This window comes from Takifugu flavidus, chromosome 10 (genome assembly GCF_003711565.1).
Source record: "Takifugu flavidus isolate HTHZ2018 chromosome 10, ASM371156v2, whole genome shotgun sequence".
NCBI classification, from domain to species: Eukaryota; Metazoa; Chordata; class Actinopteri; order Tetraodontiformes; family Tetraodontidae; genus Takifugu; species Takifugu flavidus.
In genome coordinates, this window is record NC_079529.1 from 12,333,732 (window position 1) to 12,355,155 (window position 21,424).

Consider the following 21,424-nt stretch of genomic DNA (forward strand, 5'->3'; position numbering starts at 1 on the left):
AGATCCGTCAAACAATAACGATGAAGTGTTTTGCTGAAAATGACATAAAATGAAGACGTTTGACATTAATCATCCCTAAAATGACGTCCTGCGTCCTCATAACCAACCAGGGAGTCGTTTTTTACTAATTGGATGAGACTCAAAGCTGATCCGCTCATTTGTTGTCCCGGCTAACGTGACTTGGGGTTAGGGTTGATGATCAAGGAAGCAGTTACCGTGGTAACCGAGACCGGGTTCATTTGGCCCACTCAGCAGAATTAAGAAATCTCCACCGCCTGGGTGGAACCAGGAGAAGTTTGGTACCAACAGTCTCAGCCCAGGTACACAGCACAAACGCACCTCTGCTGAAGACTCCAGCTCATCCTTGGGCACCGACGCTCCCCGCTGCCGTACAGAGGTGGTTGGTTTGAAACCCTGAAAGGTCGTCACACTGGCAGCAGGTAGACGGGACACGAACATTTGGGATTCACAATTATCAGAGTGGTGCTGGTGAAAACACACACACACACACACACACACACACACACACACACACACACACACACACACACACAGCAGCTGAACCAGCATTTGCCGTTAGATCTAAATTCGTACTGAATAATTAATGAGCAGGTTATACTAACACACACACACGTCACCTCCTGCAAACAGGGAAATCTGCTCCGTAGCTGCAAACCTGGATTGTTTTTCCATTCAGGCGCACGCGCACGTACACGTGCAGCCGATTCAGAGCCGAGCCGCAGGACTGCTGCAGTCCAGCTGTGTGATGCATTCAGGCTCCAGCTGGAAAGAGTGGGTCTGAAACTCTCATGTACGCTTTAATAACTGAACCTGATTAATAAATACTGATCAGTTACATGAAGAGGAGTGATGTCATCAGAGAAAAGCAACAGCAGCCAGAAGTTTGTCCGTAGATTGGAAAATTGTGACGGTTCCTTGGAATTCTTCTGATTCCTGTTGTGTTTAGGGACACAGCTAAAATGCCAACTTCAGAACTTAACGTAAGCATGAAAATACTGTATATAAATGACCAGCTTTGGTGAAAGTATGTGGCACAGGGAGTAGCGCACTGCTCCTGAAGATCTTTGATTATCGTTTATAAAAACAACAGAAAATAAAAGACATTTCCCTTTTAAGTTCCAGCAGAAGCAGCATCAGATAGAAAAACAGTCCATCGGTGGAGTTGCGGCGCCGCCACCTTTAGGCCATGGTGTAGCCATAGCTCCCACAGTGCAGCGCTACCAGCAGCCGGTCCTTCAGGACCTCCAAACTTGGGTATTCTGGGAGTTTCAGCATGTTGATGCTGTGGAGAGGAGGAGGAGGAGGAGGAGGAGGAGGAGGAGAAAGATATGGTCAGACCAGCCCATGGTGGCGGCGTCCTGAAAGAGCTGCTGCACTACAAAAGAGAAATACTGCCCCCTAGTGGTGCATTGAATCAGCCAAATGGGGCCCGCAGGAGCCCCCCCCTTACTAAACCAAGCAAATCTGGGCAGGATAAACAGACTGGATCCAGAAGGAAGCCTGGAGGTTATTTTAGCAAGTGGGAGGCAAAAAGCAACATTAGAAAAAGAAAAGTGGGATGTTGCTCTTCTTCTCAACTGGGGGATCTTTAAATAAACGTAGCATCAATATTGATTGGCGGGTTCAATCCCGAGACAACTGGGAATGTTCTGGCAGGAACGGGAAGGCTCGGGTCTGTGGACCTAAAAGCAGCGCGTGAAGGTTTTACCAGGTGCTGGAGGTAGGCAGGAGGTTGGCGATGTATGGCACAGCAGCAACCGTGAACTTCTGTAACCCGCTGCCACCCATCAGGTAGGCAAAGCCACCGTGAGGAACCCTGGAACTACAAGAGAAAGGACGTGGGCGAGGAGGTTCCTTCACACTCGGCTCTTGCAGCCGCGTCCCACACACCTGCCCGTGACAAACTGGAGCAGAAGAACACATTCCTCCTGGGTCAGGCTCTTCACCACCTCCCAGAACCACTGCAGGAAGACAGAAGGATCAGCTGAGGCCCAAATGACATGACCTCCCAAAGGCTGAGGGCCCACCTGGACCACTGGCTCCTGAGGGCCGAACCCACTGGTGTACTCAGTGTTCCTGCACCAGTCCTCTACATCGATCTCTGGCATCCCTGACAGGAGGAGCTCCTGCACACACACACACACACACACACACCACACACACACACACACACACACAAAGCCAACTTACTACTTTAAAGTTCTCAATGTTTTAGCGTTTTATCACAATGTTTTGCATTTAAATCTCATTTGTAAATATAAGAAAGCAAGTCAGGAAATTGGATAATCTGCACGTCCAGACGCTTCTCATCGTCTGAACTCTTCTCAACATAGAAGCTTTGATGGGTAAAACCGCAAATCATTTCCAAACGAGACGATTTTACTGGGGGAAAAAACGACGGTTGCTGTGAAAACTCTTTTGCTGTGAGCGTCTATCTGATGTCTCCGACACATTTTTTAATGGGGTCAGCAAAAAAGGAAAAACCATTTCTGGATCGTCTGTCGGGCTGTGTTTGCTGACGTGTGAACAGCAGCTTTTAGCTAGCGAGCATTGTGATGGAGGCGTGTCCAACAAATCCAGCGAGGGATAATCGTCGTCCTGCTATCGATCCCTGTTAGACTGAGGACACAAAACAGAAATAAAACAGCCCTCTAATGGAGACAGAGAGGGGGGAGTGGCTTCAAGGTGACCCCCGCCACACTGTCCCTCCTTCACCCAACATGGCTAATCAATCTCTGCATCAAAGCAGACGAGGTGGGGGAGAGCAGCCACTCTCAAAGACGTGGAAGCAGGAGAGGACGGGGACAAATGGAGGGCAGAGGACACACACTCACCAATTCATATTCGTCAAAAAGCTGGATGAGGGAGGCGGGAATGAACGTGTGAAATCCCTGCAGGAACGCATTGATCTGAGGCTGGATGGCTCGCGTCATCCTCAGCTCCGTCACCAGCTGGACGTATTCAGCCTGAGACACACACACACACACACACACACAGACACACAAGTAAACACCGACTGGAAGTTTTGCTACCCCGACAATTAAATCTGTCCTCACAACACCGCTTCAACCCACAACCCTCCCGAAACACACGCAGTTTCCAACCATCTTTGTTTAGTGATGCAGTGACACCTACGGGAAGACCGTGGTACTACATCTATAATTAAATTACTGTGGTTTTCAGAAGATAATTTAGCAGTGGCAACCATCCAAACATCCATCCATCGTGCTGCCATCAGGGGGCGGTACATGTGTCTAAGTGTGTGATGGGGCACCTTGTTGTCCTGGGTAACCAGGATGCTGGTGCCTCCAGGTTTGAGGGGAACTTCCTCCATAGCCCCAAACACATCTGTCTCCACAGAGAAGGTGAGCTCCAGACCCAGATCACTGATGTCATTGTCCAAGATCCACTGCAGGTTCTTGGCATATTCTGGGTCAATGGACGACACATCCTGATAGTTGACAGGGATCCCTGGGAAAGCCAAGCAGACACCACAAGAGCTCAACATAAGAGCTTATTTCCTTGGATAACCACGCCAGACCTGCTCTATCTTGGTTCCTGCAGCTACAACTGCAACACCAGTCAGACGCAGATATCCCTTAAAGTAAATCACCACCTGAAATTGTCTGCTAAAGTGATCAAGGTGTCTCCAAGCAGCAGGATCCAGTTCAGCAGAGCCACAGTTATCTGCAGCTCACACATCCCCAGCTCTCCGCCCTCTTACCCAGGATGTGCTTGTAGAAGGAGCGGGTGAAGTAGATGTTGACCAGCTGTCGGTGGTAGAGCGCCAGACCCAGGATCTGACCCGCGAACCTGAAGTAATTCAGGTGATCTGGGTTCACCGAGGAGTTACTGTTGGGCTGGAAGGTGGTCCCTGCAGGTGGCACCCAAACACAGGTTCAGTTGACACCAGAGTTTAGGTTGTCACTTAACAGTTAAGGTGGCAAAAAGAGAAAAGAGCGAGGAACCATCAGCTGACTGGGTGAAGAGAGCATAGTCTGGATTGATGATCTCGTTGGAGAGGATATCGAACCATTCCCGCACGACGCCCTGGCCCTACAGAGACATCAGACGCCGGTGACGACCAGCACACAGACGAGCACGTAACGCGCCGCCACGAGGCACTCACCATTCCCTCCTCGCCATGGAAGCGGACAGCGATGCCCTGTTTGAGCTTCTCATTGGTGGATTTGGAGACCATGTCACAGCTGCTCCTGAATATGGACTCTGTTAACAAGAGGAAGGGCTGCTTATGCACAGCTTTGGTGTCATCCCAGGGACCCAGGGACCACTGCCCTGGCGGTACCCATGCTCACCGTGTCGGAGGAGCACACGTGAGCCTCATTTCACTCGTTTGGTAAGTTCAAACTGCAGATTTAAAAGTTCAGCTAAAGCGCCCGAGTTAGACAGTTGGACAATCAAGATGGGCTTTTAAGTGCAGCCTCTCAGCTCTAATTTGAGAGTATTAACATTCAAATTGGAGGTAGACGTTGGGAATTACCGCTGGTCCCTTATTGAGAGATCCCTCATTAAACTGTCATCAATGACTCCAGGAGGCAGGGTGACGGCCTGGACGTGCACGGCTGCCACTGCCGTTTGACCCTTGCACGTCCCTTCGCTCAAGACCAAACATCAGGCAACAGGTGAAGGTCTGGGACAGTATCAACCCTGGAGACGTGCCAGGCTCCAGGCTCCAGGCAGTCCTTGAAAAAATGTTCCCTGGTGTTAATTTGTCCAATGGTAGCAATTGCCAAAGTTTGGATGGGATAGTTTTATTCAGCCCCTTCCATTAAAGCTGCACTTAAGAGACATCCAAGTTGTTTCTTTTCAGCTTTCAGCCAGACGGCCTCGCTGTCCCCACCCCACGTCGTCCCTCCTCCCCTGCTGCCGTAAACAAACAGCATTACTCAAGTTGTGTTGCTGATATTAGCATTTAAATGAGTGAAAATCATCAAACTGAACTTGCAGCCTAGCTGCGTCGTCTCCCATGAACCCTGAAGCGTTAATGTGAGCCTCCTGGGGGGCTCCGGGAGCCTCCCATGAACCCTGAAGCGTTAATGTGAGCCTCCTGGGGGGCTCCGGGAGCCTCCCATGAACCCTGAAGCGTTAATGTGAGCCTCCTGGGGGGCTCCAGGAGCAGGGCGTCACGTGCACAGGTGAGCGCAGCTTGTACCTCTGTGGATGAGCAGGATGTCGTTCTCATTGACCGGACGGTGAACCATGTCAGAGTCCGGCTGGCTGGCCAGCAGATGCTCGTAGAACCATTCACAGCGATCCTTGAAGGGCTGAGGGGGAAAAACAGGCCTTCAGCCCACATTTCAGCTAATTAGCACTTTTCTGAACTTTCCTCTCTCCGTCTGCAAACATCCCGCGCCAGAACTCTGAACGTCTGTGCTGCAGCCATGAAGCAGCGGCTCATTTGCATAAATCCCTGTTTGCCTTTGTTCCTTAAGCTGCGGAGGTTGATGGAAGCAAGAGTTTGCTAGATAAAGAGGCTCCATCCCCTGAGACGGCGGTCCACACTGAGAGAAGACATCGGGAAATAGAACTCTGAGGGTGGAGTGTGCAATTAAAACAACGGCAGAGCGGCAGAACGCCTGTGTAGCGGCACTAGGAGAACTTGAAAGTGAAAGAAAAGTTCCTGCCACGTCGGTTCTGACGTTAAAACCATCCGCAAAAGTTATTTCTCTTAACCTTCATGTGGCTGAAGGCAGATGGGAGCATTTGCTGAAGGGTACCTGGGCAGTATCATAGCCCCTCCCCCTGCTACCAGGCCACCTCCCACCTCGCCGGGGTTTGAACCGAGGACCCTCCTCAGCTCAGCCCCCTACAGGCTGGGCAGGGATTGAAAGCAAAAGGAGAAGACCAAGGAGACAGTGAGCATCCAGGAACGTGGACGGTCTCCAGGACGTCCTAAGAGCTCTCCACCTGGATCACAGATCACATTCGGTGTTCTCCTCACTTGTCCTTACCTGGCCTTTAATGATATGCATGAAGCGGGACATCAACTCTGGACACTCCAGGAGGAAGTGAAAGTGGTTGAAGATGATCTTTGGGTTCCTGGAAAAAGAGGTTCCAGCAGAGAACTGAGAAGAGCAGGTGAGAAGAACGACACGACCAGGAGGAAAAAGTCACCGACCTACCTGGTTACGAAACACTTGAGCACCTCGTCGTGCCTGCAGACGAACTCGATGAACCAGGGAGACGTCATCCTGATGGAAGATGGGCAGCACGGTGAAGAGAGAGAAGACAGCAGGTGAACTAGCAACTCTGTGACTGCTGATACACAACAAACTTAATTACAAAAGTACACTTTCAAAGGGAGCCGAAGCTTTTATTGTTGTCTTCCTCAGCTCCTCCCAGCCTGGAGGAGAGCTGTGAACCCCGCTCCACCATCTCCAGTGGCCTCCCGTTTAAGCAATCGCCCGTTTTCCTGCGCTAAGCGTGCTCCGATCGTGACCCGTTCAGGAAAAAACACAGTGGAAATTAACTGTTTACTAAAAACCTCTCCCTTCTGACCTGCTGGCTCTGCAGAGGTCTACACAGGTGCATTCAGGAGTTTGGGCACCTCTGGTGAATCATAACGTTCACATCCACAGTTCAGCAGGTGGAAGTTTGGCCCCTGCACTTACGGCTCAGCAGCGCCTCCCTGTGGCCGCACCTTGTAAAAGGCTTCGGTTCTGTTGCTGCTCGTCTGAGGCTGTGAGGACCACAGTAGGACCTTCAGCTGGGGCCCCTTCAGATGCTCCATTGTTGAAGTGGAGCATCTGAAGGGGTTTAAGCTCACCTGACAACACTTGTAGCCATCTTCAGGCTTCTCCTACTTTATGAGCATCAACTAGTTTCATGTTCAGCTGCTCAGGAAGCCAGAGCTGCTGGTTGAGGAGTCTGGGTATTGATAAAGCTTTGAGGTTAGCATCAGCTGATGGTCCTCACAAGCTGCTGAAGGTCAGATATCTGAATCCCAGTTATCTGAGAGCTCCTTAAAATACCGAGAAGTGTTTTGGAGATCATCTTGCACCTGCTTCAGTGTTGCCAGGGATGCCCAAACCTCTCTCTGATCCTGTGGTCCTGCCTTCTGCTGCTCTAATCTACCAGTACCACGGTTAGAATCACCACTGGTGGAGCACAAGCACAGACCCTTGTGGCATCTGACAGGAGCAGCACATGTAGAAGGCCTGGATCACAGCGCTGAGACGATTGGCTGTCATTGAGATCACGTCTTCCACATCGGCGTACGCCTCCGTCTCCATGACGATCTGGGGGTCCAGTAAAAGGGGGAGTTTCCCTGCCGAGCCGGACTGGTCCACTTCTCTCTGTTTGAGGAGCAGAGAGGCTATCTCACTGCTGGAGGAGCAGGGCGGGGAGGTAGAAGACGGGCTCTGCTTGTTCCTGTCCAGCTCTGTGGAGATGAGCACCAGCCACTCATCTAGGGAGTGCCACAGCAGCTCCAGGGGCTGCGTGGTGCACACACAGGAAGGACTTTAGCACAGCTGGCAAAGCCTGACCAAAGAACGCACAACGGGCGCCTGCCGCTAACCTTAAAGACCTGGTTGCGAGCCGTCTTGTTGCCGTTGTAGCCCATGTCGTTGCCGCTGTTGGGGGGAGAGGGCCCGAGGTGGAAGACGTGGCAGAAGATACGAACAATTCTCAGCAGACTCTTCATCTGGGCCTCGTAACTGCTGGACAGGCTGCGAAGAGAGGAGGAGGAGGAACCTAAGCATGGGGACTGCGTCTGTAACACACCAAAGCTGTTGCGTAGCACAGCAAAACACACACGGCCGCCACAAAGAGCTCGTAATCCAAACACACACATTTAAAACGACCGTTTTAGGGAAAAATTAGCAACAGTTTCTGAAATAAGAAGATAAGAAAAACCTCACTGCTGACGGTTGCTCAGAGGTGGAGACCCAATGTTTCACACACACACACACACACACTCAGACAGCGGACAGACGGATGGACGGACGGACGGACTGAGGTACCTGAGAAGCTTGTGTCCATTGGTCGTTGCCACCTCAGCCAGGCCCATCAGGATCCTCTGATAATGGCTGTGGCTCTGCTGGGAAACGTGCTCCAGAACCTGCCTGAGCTACACAAACAGGCACCAGCTCAGCACCACAGCCTGGACCTGGAGCTCTGGACGTGCTGCGTCTCTACCATGTTCTCCTTGATGTCGTCGTTCTGCGTCATCTGGATGAGTGTCAGGAACAGCCTGCCGTGATGCTGGATGAGGATCTCGCAGGTCTCTCCGTACCCGCCCTGAACCACACGATGGTGAGGGTGAGAAATGTCAAGGCGACACGGGGAGGCTTCACCTGCACCGAATGCTCACCTGGACGCACAAATCCAGAGGAGTGATTCCATTCTTGTCAGCCACATATTTGGCCCCACGGGACAAAAGGATCTGCGCGGTGTCTCGCTGTCCATGGCTGAAAAACACCCAGAAACAGTCAGACGATCTGCCCCCCCCCCGGCGCTGTGATCACCTGAGACGTCACCTGCAGGCGAAGTAAAGAGGCGTGGCTCCTGAGACGTTGGGGCGGTTGATGTCGGCTCCACTGTCCAGGAGACACAACACCGTCTGGGGAGACATAAAACGCTCCTGTACAATCCTGGCAAAAGCACCTCGGCCAAACGCAAAGCGGTCACCGTGGCAACAGCATTAGCAACCGCGGAGCTGCTCTGAGCCATAAACACAGGCAGGAATCTGCGTCCGAATATGCTCACGGTTTTGTGACCGTTCTGGCAGGCGACGTGCAGCGCCGTCTGTCCCATGGCGTCCTCCACGTCCACATTGGACACGTGCTGGACCAGATCATGGAGGAGCTCCGTCCGCCCGTTCACAGCCAGCCAGTGAATCTGTGGCGGAGGGTCAGGCGCTGGTCACAGGCGAGCAGCACAGACGTGTAACTACAACAGGTGTTGAGCCTACCGCAGTCAGTCCCTCGTTGTTACAGATGTTGACATCAGCGTTGTACTCCAGGAGTCTGCCCATGCACTTTTTCTGTCTAGGAGAATAAACGACTATTTAGAGCAGAGAGGTAAAAGTCAGCATTCACTCAGGTGCTAATGTGGAAACACAAAAACATCAGACGTCTGTAGACCACCAACGATTGCAGCGGTTAGCGGTTGCTAACTGTCACGGTAGTGTTCCATGTTGTGTTGCACCTGAGTGATCTAGCAGAAGGAACCCAGAGAGAGTTTGTACCCATTTCGGGCAGCGAGGTGCAGGGGAGTGCAGCCAGAAATGTCCTGGTAGTTCGGGTTGGCTCCTCTCTTCAGCAGCAGCACCAGACACTCCACCGAGCCGCAGCTGCGCACACACAATACAACAGCTTTAAGCTTGCTCTTGAACTTGCAGCCATTACATGATGAGGACTGAGACAGGTCCCGGGCCTTGCTTTGGACAGCCTCGGTACCACAGAACCATCACTCTGCCACATCCTAGAAGCTCTTACTTGGCAGCGATGTGCAGCAGGCTTCTCTTCACCCGTCCGAAGGCATAGTTCACATCAAACTTGGAGTTGAGCAACAGCTCCGACACCGACCTCAAAGAATGAAGCAGATGGACCCAAGAAAGAGAAGATGGTAGAAACCTTCACTAACCACAGCAGAAGAGTAGTGTCAGAACAGGTGTTACATAAAAAATCTTACTAAATATGCAACTTCTTTATGTCATAAACTGGTTTAGACCAATTCTCCTGTTACTAATCAGAAGTATTTTAGCGATATATTAGAAACATGCAGGCATCATTACAAGTACCAGCAAAAGACCCACAGAATTGGAACAATGTGGTTCTTCTTCTGGGGTCCTCACAGGAACATCTGGCTGGCCCGTAAGCAGGAGCAAATCTACAGGTGTCAGATGAGCCCTGATTCGAGCAGGTGCCACCTGAGTGTGACTTACCTGTGCTGGTCAGCCATCACCATGGGCATCAGGGTGTACACGGCTGTCTCATTGTCTGTGGACGAAAACAAAGAGAAATCAGATGAACAGACTCGCAACAAAAGTCTTAAAAGAAACTAGATGTGCTCCATAAACTGAGAAAAGCTATTGACTGTTCCGAAAAGGCTATAAAAGTATTCATTTTAATGCACTCTTACAAATGAACAATTCGAGGAGCAGTGTTTCATATTTTGACATGTCCTTTTTAAATGTTGAACTTAAAGGTTGAGACACCTTTTCTGAAAGTGTTGATAACAATCAAATTGCATCTAACAGACTGAAGTCGGAGAATCTGTGATGAAATTAATCAAACCATCCGTTAGAAACCACCCAAAAATCATTCAAGTCGCCTTGTTTTAATCCCTAAATGTTCTTCTAACGTGTTAGTGGAATAAAAGCTCCGGGAAATCAAAGTGGAGCGGGTTAAAGGTGTCTTTCTGGCTGAAAGACACAGGAACTGTTTGCCCCGCGGCGGCGGCGTCACCTTCCGGGAGTTCTATGGTCCTGGCCCGGCGGAGGGAGCGGGTCAGGCGGCTGAGCTGCACGTTGAGCTGCTCCATCGCTCGTTCCATCATAGGTACGCGATCAAACGCTGGAATGTAGCCGCGTCAGTCAGCTTTAGTCACGCCTGGGCGGTCCTGGTTGTTCCTGGTCCATGGGCGCTGACAAAAGGACCCTCTTCCTGACACACACGGATTTATGGACTCATATTTTCCTCCTGCACTCTCAGCCCTGGCTCACCCAACTACTTCCTGTTGTGATGGCGCTGTGCATTCTGGGGGTTGTAGTCAACATGCCACACCTTTTGAATTTTCTTAAGGAGACATTGAAGTGCATGATCATTGTGTTAATACACTTAAGCAAATTATTTTTAATAATAAATAATTGTTCGCAGTGCTCAGTATAAACTGTGCAACTCCAATAATACATGTATGACTGTTCCAAACTCCCACTATTTTGAAAAAGGATTGAGTTGATTTCCCCCAACAAATAGATTGAATCCCCAGTTAGTCAGCCACCTCTGCACTTGAATTGATGACGGCATTTTCTTCATGGTATAACTGGGATTTACACACAAAGTTTCATCAAGGGCAAATAGAGACTTTCCTTTATTTAAGATTAAGATTAAGATGTACTTTATTCATCCCCGTGGGAAAATTGAATTATAGTAGCAACCTATGCAAAGTATAGAAACAGAATAAATAAATACAGATAAGATTAGAACGTTATAAGCATATATACAGCATATATTATAAGCATATATATATAATATATACATAATATAATATATACATGTTATAAGCATTATAATTAAGCATAAATAATAATAATTATTATTATTATTATTATATTATTATTATTATTATTATTATTATTATTATTATAAATAAGCATTTCAAACTATAGTTGAGAAAATGTCTGATATATTTAACTGTGTTGGCCTACTACTATTATTAAGGCTCTTCTGATCCTATCCTAACTTGTATTGTCCTGGCAAACAAAAAGATGAAAACTTAATTAAATAACTTCCCCGTATGCCTATTGAATCCAAGTCCATTGATAAAACCTCCTTTCGACATCAAAGAAGGCAGCAATGCCTGTTAACAAAGCCCACCTTGATTGGGGGAAACTATCTTTTTAGCACTGCCATTACAAGTTCCATCTCCCTAAAGTTAAACAATAAGGTCAGCAGGAGTTAAAGGTCAGCTACATCCCCTAAAGTGTATTTTTTCACAGTGAGCAGATGATATTATCATCGTAATTTACCTTCTAATCCTTCTTGCTTCTTTTGAGGGACCATCTGATCTGCTGATTTTTACAAAGCATTTACTGATGCCGTAATTCAGCCTTTTCCCTGTTTCCTTTAGTTAGCACTGAGAGCTCACATGTTCCCCTGATCCAACTCATTCTCCAAACCCTTCCCCATCTATCTGTCAGTTTTGTTTCTCTTCCTTTGCTCTCATAGAATAATCTCTGAAATTCTCTTATTATTATTTCCATGATTGCTGCTTCTGCCATTTTATATTCCATTAGTGCCTTATTGAAGTGATTCCCTTTTAAATGATAAATGTTTTATTTCTGGTTCTTACAACAGTCACAGCTGCCATTTCATGAAGGTACTACCTTATTCTCTTTAAATCCTGTGATTTTATTTCACACTACTTCATCTTGATATCTATATACATCCATTCGTCTTTACCTTGTAAAATTTCCATTAACCCATTTCAATTTCCAGCTGGGGAGCTTTTTATTTCATGGCAGCTCTAATCCAATTTTTGTGATAGTAGGATAGTCTTCACTACATACAGTTGATTTATTCGGGACTGTCAAGCTACTCATACCTGCAATTTCCCAGGAAATGTGGGCCATTATATCCTCTATAAGCCACAGCTGGAGGTTTCACAATCTATGTGAGAGGAAGCACTACTGCTGCCCAAAGGTACTTTACCTCCTCCACTAGGAGCTGGAGATGTTCCCTGACATGAAGGGAGAAGGCCCCTTGTTCCAGTTGAGAACATGACCTCAGATTTCACACTCCACTGCAAACCACCTCCAAAAACTAAGCTTAGACTATCAATCCATTTTTCCTCTCCAGTGTCTGACCCGTTACCGCCCCCTAAGGCCTGGCAGGTACACTGCAGGTTGTCCTGGTTGTCTTCAGACCAGCGCTTCTCCCTCCACTATTTCACTTCAGAACTAGATAGGCTAGTGGCTGTAGCCTTTTATCGGGGGGACAAGAGCTCTGAGAATAGGACGGAGGGGCTGATACACATGATCGTGCATGAACGTGCGGCCGGTCCAGCTTGTGGATAAAGAGCTGGAGGTAACACACACAGAGGAAGCGACATATTGTACTCCAGATGGAATTACCAGACCTGTCTGTCGCTCAGAACCCTCACATGCTTGTGAGAAGATTCTGTCGGGAATGAGACTGAGCTCCCAATATTCAGGTAATGGTAATGTTGTGTGGCTCAAAATAGCTGCCAGTCAAAAGGGGTTTAGCCTTTCCACTGAACCTCCCCCATCATGAAGAATCCCAGAGTCCAGGCCGGCCAAGCCTTTGTCTTTCTGGGACAGAGGGTGCTGGAGCCTGTCCCAGCTGCATGTACTGTAGGTGAAGCCAAGGTAGGAGGAACTCGCAGCTCTTCGCTTATAGAGATGTAGATTTTTTCTGTACACTTGGAAAAAACCAAACTCTGACGGAAGTGCTGCCCTAAAATATGGGTTTGCCTTGATGGGACTAAAACCCTCTTCCCAGTAAATGTATATTAGTTTTTAATGGCCTCAGCGAAATGTAAAGTTCCAGGAATGAGCCTTCATGTGGGGGCAGAGCAAGGCTGGAGTGGCTGGAAGAACAGCCAAACTCTGGGCTGTCTATTAAATGCTGAAATAACAACAGAAGATAATCTCCTTTTTTCCAATAAACTTATTTCAAACCAATGTTTAACAATTAGAAATAAACAGAACATGCAATCTGCTGATAAGGATGAGTTTAATGCTTCAGAGAAGTCCAGGTGGCTGTTTTATTATATATACATAATAAGGTTTAGAAATAAAATCCTCTTAAAATGAAAAACCTCCCCTTTTTATAGCTTCATCTTAATCCCACATCGGAATTCATATTTTCACAATCCCTCTTGAAAACTTTTACATACAGTCATAAAATAGAGTCCTCCTCCTGCAGGATTGATAGAACTAGTCACATTCATAACTTTTCTTTTTTTGTGTGTGGGCGGGGCCTCAAACATACTCATTTAACGCACAGGTCACAGTGTGCCCCACATGCCTACCTGCTGCCATGGAGGTTTCCATTCCCTCCCAGTCACACCTGCTCAATAACCAGTCACCTTTCCTGCTGCTCCCACCTGCTCCTCATCTGCAGCCATCACAGTACTTCCCTTCGGTCCTTGGCCACCCTCGGGTCGTCAGCTGTCTACTATATCTATCGGCTGCCTGCCCTTTACCCTGCTGAGAACTGGTTCAATATAAATTCACTACCAAGTGGACCTCTGCTGTTGTGGTGTTGCGGTTGGGTCCAAGTACAACCTGTTATACAACAGCCCGTATGAACTTTACCAGTCCTGCTTAGGTTAAACTGTCCCAACTATCCCCACTAGCAAGTCAGCACTTGTCTCATCTCTACTGCCACTACACATCCTTGGCTCTGGAACAGTCTTTCTTTTGACCTCCGTAACACCGAATCGCTCCTCTTTAATTCTAAACACTAAACACACCTGTCCTGTCTCTTAAATAAAATGTGCTAAAATGGTGATGATGATGATGATGATGATGTGATGATGATGATGGTGGTGGTGATTAATAGTAGTTGAGGATGAAAGGAGACATGACTGTTGATGTGTCTCAGCTCATCTCCAGATGTAGCTACCTGCTATTATTGATCATTAGTGTCAGCACTGATTAAAGCACCACTGTCTGCTTAGACAAAAGCAGATCAAAGCTCGATCTCTACCCAGCCCCCCCATCAGCAGGAGGGTCCCCCTGCACGAGCCCGGTCCTGCTCAAGGTTTCTTCCTGTTAAAGGGGAGTTTTTCCGTGCCACTGTTGCTTGTTTGGGGGTCAGGCCCTGGGATTCTGGAAAGCGCCTAGAAACAATTTTGATTGTAAGAGATGCTATATAAATAAAGATTGATTGCTTGATTGATTAAAGCAAGATTAAAGCAAGTGGCTTGGCTTAAAGCTGGTTCAGTAATATTTAACGACTGTAGCTGTTAGTTTTGAACTATAACTCAATGGAAATGCAGGTAGTGGGAGACGGCATGCACCGTGGTAGATGTAGTAAGTTAATATTTCTTTTTTTGTACGTTTGTGTGCGCGTGCGCATGTGTGTGTCTCTTTTCAATACTTTGAGTGTGATTTTGAAATTGCAATGCACTGTCTGGTCTAACAGGTCTACACTTGGGGCTACTAGATAATTCCAGAGGTGATGACCCACAAGTTGAGGACTTTCTTATTGTTGCTGATTTTGAGTTGTTCCCACGGCGACGACGTGGTGCCTTGACTGTAGGTCTGAACATTCTTAATGAACGGAGCAGCAATGACAATAATCAATCAGTAGTAATTGACCTTCATGAGGAGGACCTTTTAAATATTTCTTTCAATCCTCATGGATCGACCAACTATTTTACTTCTGGATTTGACCAGGACGGAGAGGAATATCATAATGCTTTTATGTTTTCGGGGGGAAATTGTGCAGAGGACAGTAGTGAAATCAGTGATGCCACCACTGAAAACAGCCCAGTCAGTCATTTTAGTGCTACGGCTGAGGACTCAGATCCTGAATGTCGGCCGACACCTTTAACAAAAAGGTTAAAGAAAAGAAAGCTCAGTGACTGTCAACATCAAGCCAGTTATGAGGACTGTGGACACGATCCGACCTCCGTTCCCGTGAAAAGGAGGAGAGTGAGAACTAAGGTTTTATCTCAAACTCCACAACATTGTACAGATCCTTTGAGGGACATTTTACCTGGTTTTTCCAAGAAAAGGTCAGAAAAGAGAAAAAAAAGTCCATCTCGACATAAACATGGTTCTAAGAACCATCGCACTGATCATCTAAAGAAAAGACCAAAGGGGGGGAAAAAAGGAAAATCCAAAAAGAGGAAAAGGTCTGATAACACTCCCAGGTGTATGAAGAGACGACATCCTGATAGTGGTTCAGATAAACGTGTGGTCAAAGGGAATAGTGAGAGGCTGGGCCAACAGGAAGACCCTACACCTGGGAGAAAAAGAAAAAAGAAAAGAAAACATTTGAAGCATGCAGCCAAACATGAAGGTCGGGATGTGGAGGAACCTTTGACAGGTACTTCGGGGAAAAGAAAAAGAAAGGATGACACAAAGTCAAATGAATGCCAATGTTCTGGCACTGAAGATCATCTCCCCGAACCACCAAAGAAAAAGAAAGGTGAATGGATCATTAACCTGTTCAGCAGGAAAACAAAACCTGCGCCTTTGCCCACTGATTCTAAAGAAGATCCTACGCCTCCTAAGAAAAGAAACAGAAATGCTAAATAAAAGAGACAAAACACAAAAAGCCCTTCAGGCACTTACAAAACTGACTCCTGGGAAATACCCTCAACTGCTGAAATTGAGAAATGAACCGAGAGGAGGAAAAGGTGCAGTTTTCTGGGCTCCTTCTGGTGCTTTTTGTGGACCCTCTAGCTGATATTTAAATAATGCCCAATCCCCACTAGGGTGAAGATTCTTGGCTTATCATCCTTGGAAGATCAAATCAAAGGTCAAAGTCCCTCTGGAGACCAGAACATCACCAAAATATGAATATCTCATCCTTGGTCCATTATCAAAATTTACTGAAAATTAAATCTGTTTTAAATCTTTTTGAGTTATTTTGTTCACACACAGACACCAGCGGTCACATTACCTCCTTGGTGGAGGTAGTGATTGAACCAACCAACCAACCACACGATAGTTACTGTTCGGCTAAATGTAGAAATTGTGTTCCACTCAATAAAACACACTCATTGTGTTTCCTTGTTTCAGTTTAAATGAACAATAGAAATGGTCAAGCGAGTTAACCATAGTTGGGTTACAGTTTGTTGACTTCATTAGCAATTCCACGATGAGACTGAGCTCCCAATATTCAGGTAATGGTAATGTTGTGTGGCTCAAAATAGCTGCCAGTCAAAAGGGGTTCAGCCTTTCCACTGAACCTCCACCATCATGAAGAATCCCAGAGTCCAGGCCGGCCAAGCCTTTGTCTTTCTGGGACAGAGGGTGCTGGAGCCTGTCCCAGCTGCATGTACTGTAGGTGAAGCCAAGGTAGGAGGAACTCGCAGCTCTTCGCTTATAGAGATGTAGATTTTTTGTGTACACTTGGAAAAAAACAAACTCTGACGGAAGTGCTGCCCTAAAATATGGGTTTGCCTTGATAGGAGTAAAACCATCTTCCCAGTAAATGTATATTAGTTTTTATGTAAATGAAATGTAAAGTTCCAGGAATGAGCCTTCATGTGGGGGCAGAGCAAGGCTGGAGTGGCTGGAAGAACAGCCAAACTCTGGGCTGTCTATTAAACGTCTTTAGGAATTTTGTGGAAAAGGAAATCAGGACGATGGAAATGGCAAGTGGAAGAAATAGAGCAAATATAGATGTAACTGTAACAACTGCACATATTCACTCCAAATATGTTTATTAGACACACAAAGTAAAGGACACAATGGGTTGGAAAATAAATATGACTGACTAAATACTCACTAAGATATTGGTTGGGATTGTTGTGAGAGGACAACTCTTTCTATTAAGGTGATAAAGGTAGGATAAGAACAGAGAGAAAGTGAGCTTCAGTTGTTTGAGCTGGGTCAACGAGGGTGTCAGAAGCTGGTTCAGGACACCATGAACTCAGAATGAGAAGGTGAGGATGATCCACCTGGATGGAGCCGTGCGTCAGGAACTGCCACAATCATAAAAGTGTCGCTAGCTAAAATGTGTCCTCCTTTTAAAGAACATTTCTTTGTTTACTATCGTCTCATGTAAATGAGCAACTGCCGCCAGTGCCAGATCCTTGAGGAATCCCCTTTGATCTGAGGTAATCATGTTATGATGATGGATTCAAGTCATGGTTAGTCACATCATTATTACCCTCGGGGACGTTCCCCCTCATATGCACGCAGTTAAGGTGAAACGTCTCGTTTCCCTGATGTCAGCTGATGCTGGGACACATTTAGGCTTTTGTCCTTTCAGGTTTTGCTGTGAACTAGCTGGATTGAAAGAAGGTGCTGGTCAGTTCTTATCTGTAAATCTGCCCATCAAAGAGCCAAAGTAAATGGCCCAAACAGACAAGAATCCTGAAGAGACATCAAACACCTCTGCAGGACCACGTGAGACAGACGTGGACAGCTCCGGTTCATGTGGGGGCCATGATGGGTAAAGGTTTGAACTGAGTGATGAAAATATGGAATAACAGTGAAAACAGGACTCACACAAGCTCAACTTTGTATGTTATTTGTTCAAACCACAATGAATCCACAGAAACTCCACAAGTCTTTTGTGTGCAGGTGAAGAATTCCACTCAAATATCTGATATTCCCTTGTTGGAAAGAGTGAATTACTGCACTTTTAGTTGCAACATTAAATATTTTTGAAAAAGTGAGGGATCCCTTTGAAGGGAGGGATCACTGCTCATTTTCTGCCTGTTGTGTGTGGAAGGCTGTGCATGCACACACAAATACACACTTGCTAGTTACACCTCCTCAGAAGAAACGCTAGGCTTAGGACGGGACTTGGAGGGAGAAGATTCCACAAAAACATCATCCTCCATGTCTTCCTGGATGGGTTTCATGTTTGAGGAAGCTCTGGGACCCGGTGATTTCTCTGAAAAACATCAAATGAATCAAGTTAAGCAGTTGACGCCATCTTCTCTTTCCTGATAATCCAAAGCCTGAATGAATGAAGATTGGACTCTGGGTAGTGGTGCCTCAGTCCAGCAAAACTCTTGCTGCTGGGCTTCCTGCTTCTGTCCAGAGAATGAAAGCAGCTCTGGCTGTGTGTGTGTTCATCACCACCAGTACAGCAGCTCCTGATTTTAACTATCTGGAGGGGGTTCTGGAAGAACCACCAGAGAACCTTCTCAAAGAAATAAGAGCCTGTCTGTTTGGTAGGTTTATTTTGAGGTTGGGTCTAATGATGGTAATAGATGTTACTCACTAACGTGCAACAGAAGCTGGTTGAACAATGGGACAGAGGCCTCTCCAGGGTGTGACCATGCTGGTGACCAGCATGAGGAGAGGCTGGCAGGCTCACTGAGGCTCCTCCGTGTTAAAGGAACAAACTGATCAAATGATCTCCTTTGGATGTTGAGATTGTTACATTTAGCTCAGACATCTGCCATGAGCGTTGGAGCTGATCCTGAGACCTTACAGAGCTAAAAACCCTTCGTGTCTCAACCATCAGACCTGAGTGCAGGTGGATCAGCCAGGAGACAAGTGAGGGGAGCACCTGACCTCAGAGATGTGGTAGTGCTGAGTCAACCGTTGGCTGTTTGGTGCAGGAGAACAGTTCCCTCTGCTGTAACAGTGGTATTGATGTGACCTACGCAGTGATGATTGAGTAGATCCACGCAGGATCTGGTGGAGAACATCTTCGGTGTCGCTGGTGCTGGCCAGGCTGTTCCTCATCTGCGTCATAGACAGCTGAGAGCACAGGCTGGGCTGTCGGTCCATCTTCTTCACTGCCTGAGACATATACATCATCATCATCATCATTACTATCATCATCGTCTTCTTCTTCAGCATCATCTTCATCATCACCATTATCATTATCACCATCATCATCATTGTCATCATCATCACTACCATCATTGTCTTCTTCTTCAGCATCATCTTCATCATCACCATCACCATCATCATTACTATCATCATCACCATCATCTTCTTCTTCATCATCATCTTCATCATCACCATCATCATTATCACCATCATCATCACTACCATCATCATCAGTCATCATCATCATTACTATCATTGTCTTCTTCAGCATCATCTTCATCATCACCATCACCACCATCACCATCATCATTACTATCATCATCACCATCACCACCATCACCATCATCATCATTACTATCATCATCACCATCACCATCATCATTACTATCATCATCACATCACCATCAACATTACTATCATCATCACATCACCATCATCTTCTTCTTCATCATCATCTTCATCATCACCATTATCATTATCATCATCATCATCATCATTACTATCATCATCTTCTTCTTCATCATCATCATCACCATCGACATCATCATCATCTTCTTCTTCTTCATCATCAACACCATCTTCACCACCATCATCACCATCACCATCATCATCATCTTCTTCTTCTTCATCATCAACACCACCTTCACCACCATCATCATCATCATCACCATCATCATCATCATTATCATCATCACCAGCTCAAAGGTAGCTTTGTGTCCTGACCCACCCACCTTGTCGCTGAGGGAGGGGTCATTGAGGGAGTAGAGCTTGTTGGTGATATCTTTGCCAATGAGGTACCTGAACACCTCATTGAGGAAGGTGTCTGATTCCAGGAAGTACGTGAGCCTCTCTCGGGACCAGCATAGGTATTTGCAGTTCTCCTCTGCTGTGATGGTCACCTGCCGAGCAGATGAAGGAAGGTCAGAAGGATCCACGCGTGACAAACGGGTCATTCGTGTGTTCAGACCGAACATCCAGGGAGAGCTACCTGGAACTTTTCTCCTCTGTGCATCTCAGTGGACCTGAACTCTGGAGAGTCAATGAATGAGTTGGTGTAGATGTTGTGGAGGAAGTGGCCCCGGTATGAGACCCTCATCCTGGCACAGAGAAGCAGAAAGACTCACATTCATTCTCAGAACAAAAGATTACAATTTCATTTCCCCAAAGGGGGACTTTAATGTCCACCAGCAACCTTCTAACTCAGCTGGACTCTCAAACTTTGATCTCAAATTTCTGTTGGTGAAACGGGTCTCAAACATTTGAGAGTTAAAGGGACGAGTCAAACACCAAACACGTACTTTCCTTTGAGGAGGATGCTGAGGTGTTCGTCCACAGACGTCTTGTCCTCGGCAGCATAGACCTGGCCTTTCTTCAGCATCTCGATGGTGCAGAACTGCCCCGTGAGCCTCTTAAACAGGGCCTCCCTCACGTGGAGGGGCTCAAACATTCGCTTGTAAAGCGACCGCAGCTCCCTGTCAATCTTGATCTGAGAACGGAGGAGCAGAATCAGCTGATGGGAAGCTGCAGTATCAGTGTTTCTCCATGATGACAAACTCCAACAGGAGCAAGAATCCCCAGTCGGTTAGTTACAGCAGATGTGAGAGTCTCTGACAGCGAAACTGAAGGATGGAACCCTCAACTGTTGAGCCGATACGACCCCTGACAGAGGTCCTGAGATGAGATGGTGCAGCCTCACAACCGAAGCACAGGTGGACGGGGCGGACAGGTCAGGAGGCCCACAGGTCTGAGCTGAAAGTCATGACGCGCCTCCAGAATCTGTGGTCTGATTCTATCAACACCAACGATCCCAGCGGACTTCCATCTCATTACCATTAAACTGCCTCGTCTCCGTGACACCATTGAAGACGTCAACCCTGAGCCTGAGCTGAAAGAGGTGAACTCTGGGGACTGGAGCCCATTATTCCAGTGTGATGGATGACTGGGATGGCCTGGATTTAAAGTGGAAGGAGGGCAGAGTGTTGTAGGAACTCACCGGTCGACGTTTGTACAGCAGGAAGAACAGGTGCAGGAAATTCACCAGGAGAAAGACGACGTTCCAGACCATCACATCCAGGTTACATCGGTACAGAGTCGTCCAGACGATGAAGAATCCACATCCTGTTGCACAACACAGGGCAGTTTGTAGACACTGGGACGTCAGGCTAGCAGAGAAATAACAAGACGATGCTAACTTCCTGTTTGGGGACACTTTGCGTC

At 47.1% G+C, this 21,424-nt stretch overlaps 2 protein-coding genes across 3 annotated transcripts in view; both read right to left on the reverse strand.

Moving 5' to 3' along the window:
- Window positions 1-805: 805 nt before the first annotated feature.
- On the reverse strand, window positions 806-10,738 carry hace1 (HECT domain and ankyrin repeat containing E3 ubiquitin protein ligase 1). 2 transcript variants are annotated; one of them, XM_057046478.1, is made up of 24 exons: window positions 10,455-10,738; window positions 9,932-9,986; window positions 9,483-9,572; window positions 9,233-9,337; window positions 8,957-9,032; window positions 8,752-8,883; window positions 8,523-8,605; window positions 8,357-8,453; window positions 8,182-8,283; window positions 8,007-8,113; window positions 7,562-7,712; window positions 7,162-7,478; window positions 6,165-6,233; window positions 5,994-6,081; window positions 5,195-5,306; window positions 4,151-4,248; window positions 3,990-4,077; window positions 3,746-3,895; window positions 3,296-3,492; window positions 2,856-2,987; window positions 2,049-2,147; window positions 1,912-1,982; window positions 1,730-1,843; window positions 806-1,303 (listed from the first exon to the last, which is right to left on the reverse strand). In XM_057046478.1, the coding sequence occupies exons 1-24, from the start codon at window positions 10,543-10,545 to the stop codon at window positions 1,201-1,203; spliced, it is 2,727 nt and encodes a 908-aa protein (XP_056902458.1). In that variant the 5' UTR covers window positions 10,546-10,738; the 3' UTR covers window positions 806-1,200. The 2 variants fall into 2 exon arrangements, with proteins under 2 accessions (XP_056902458.1, XP_056902457.1); XM_057046477.1 differs by having other exon boundaries at window positions 7,138-7,478.
- Window positions 10,739-17,116: 6,378 nt separating this feature from the next.
- Window positions 17,117-21,424, reverse strand: part of bves (blood vessel epicardial substance) — a 6,017-nt gene continuing 1,709 nt past the window's right edge. The window contains exons 3-8 of the mRNA XM_057045619.1: window positions 21,201-21,325; window positions 20,506-20,693; window positions 20,196-20,304; window positions 19,939-20,106; window positions 19,036-19,174; window positions 17,117-18,314 (exon numbers count right to left, since the gene is read on the reverse strand). Coding sequence (XP_056901599.1) covers window positions 18,184-18,314; window positions 19,036-19,174; window positions 19,939-20,106; window positions 20,196-20,304; window positions 20,506-20,693; window positions 21,201-21,325 — 860 coding nt within the window. The 3' untranslated portion in view covers window positions 17,117-18,183. The remainder of the gene's footprint in view (window positions 18,315-19,035; window positions 19,175-19,938; window positions 20,107-20,195; window positions 20,305-20,505; window positions 20,694-21,200; window positions 21,326-21,424) is intronic.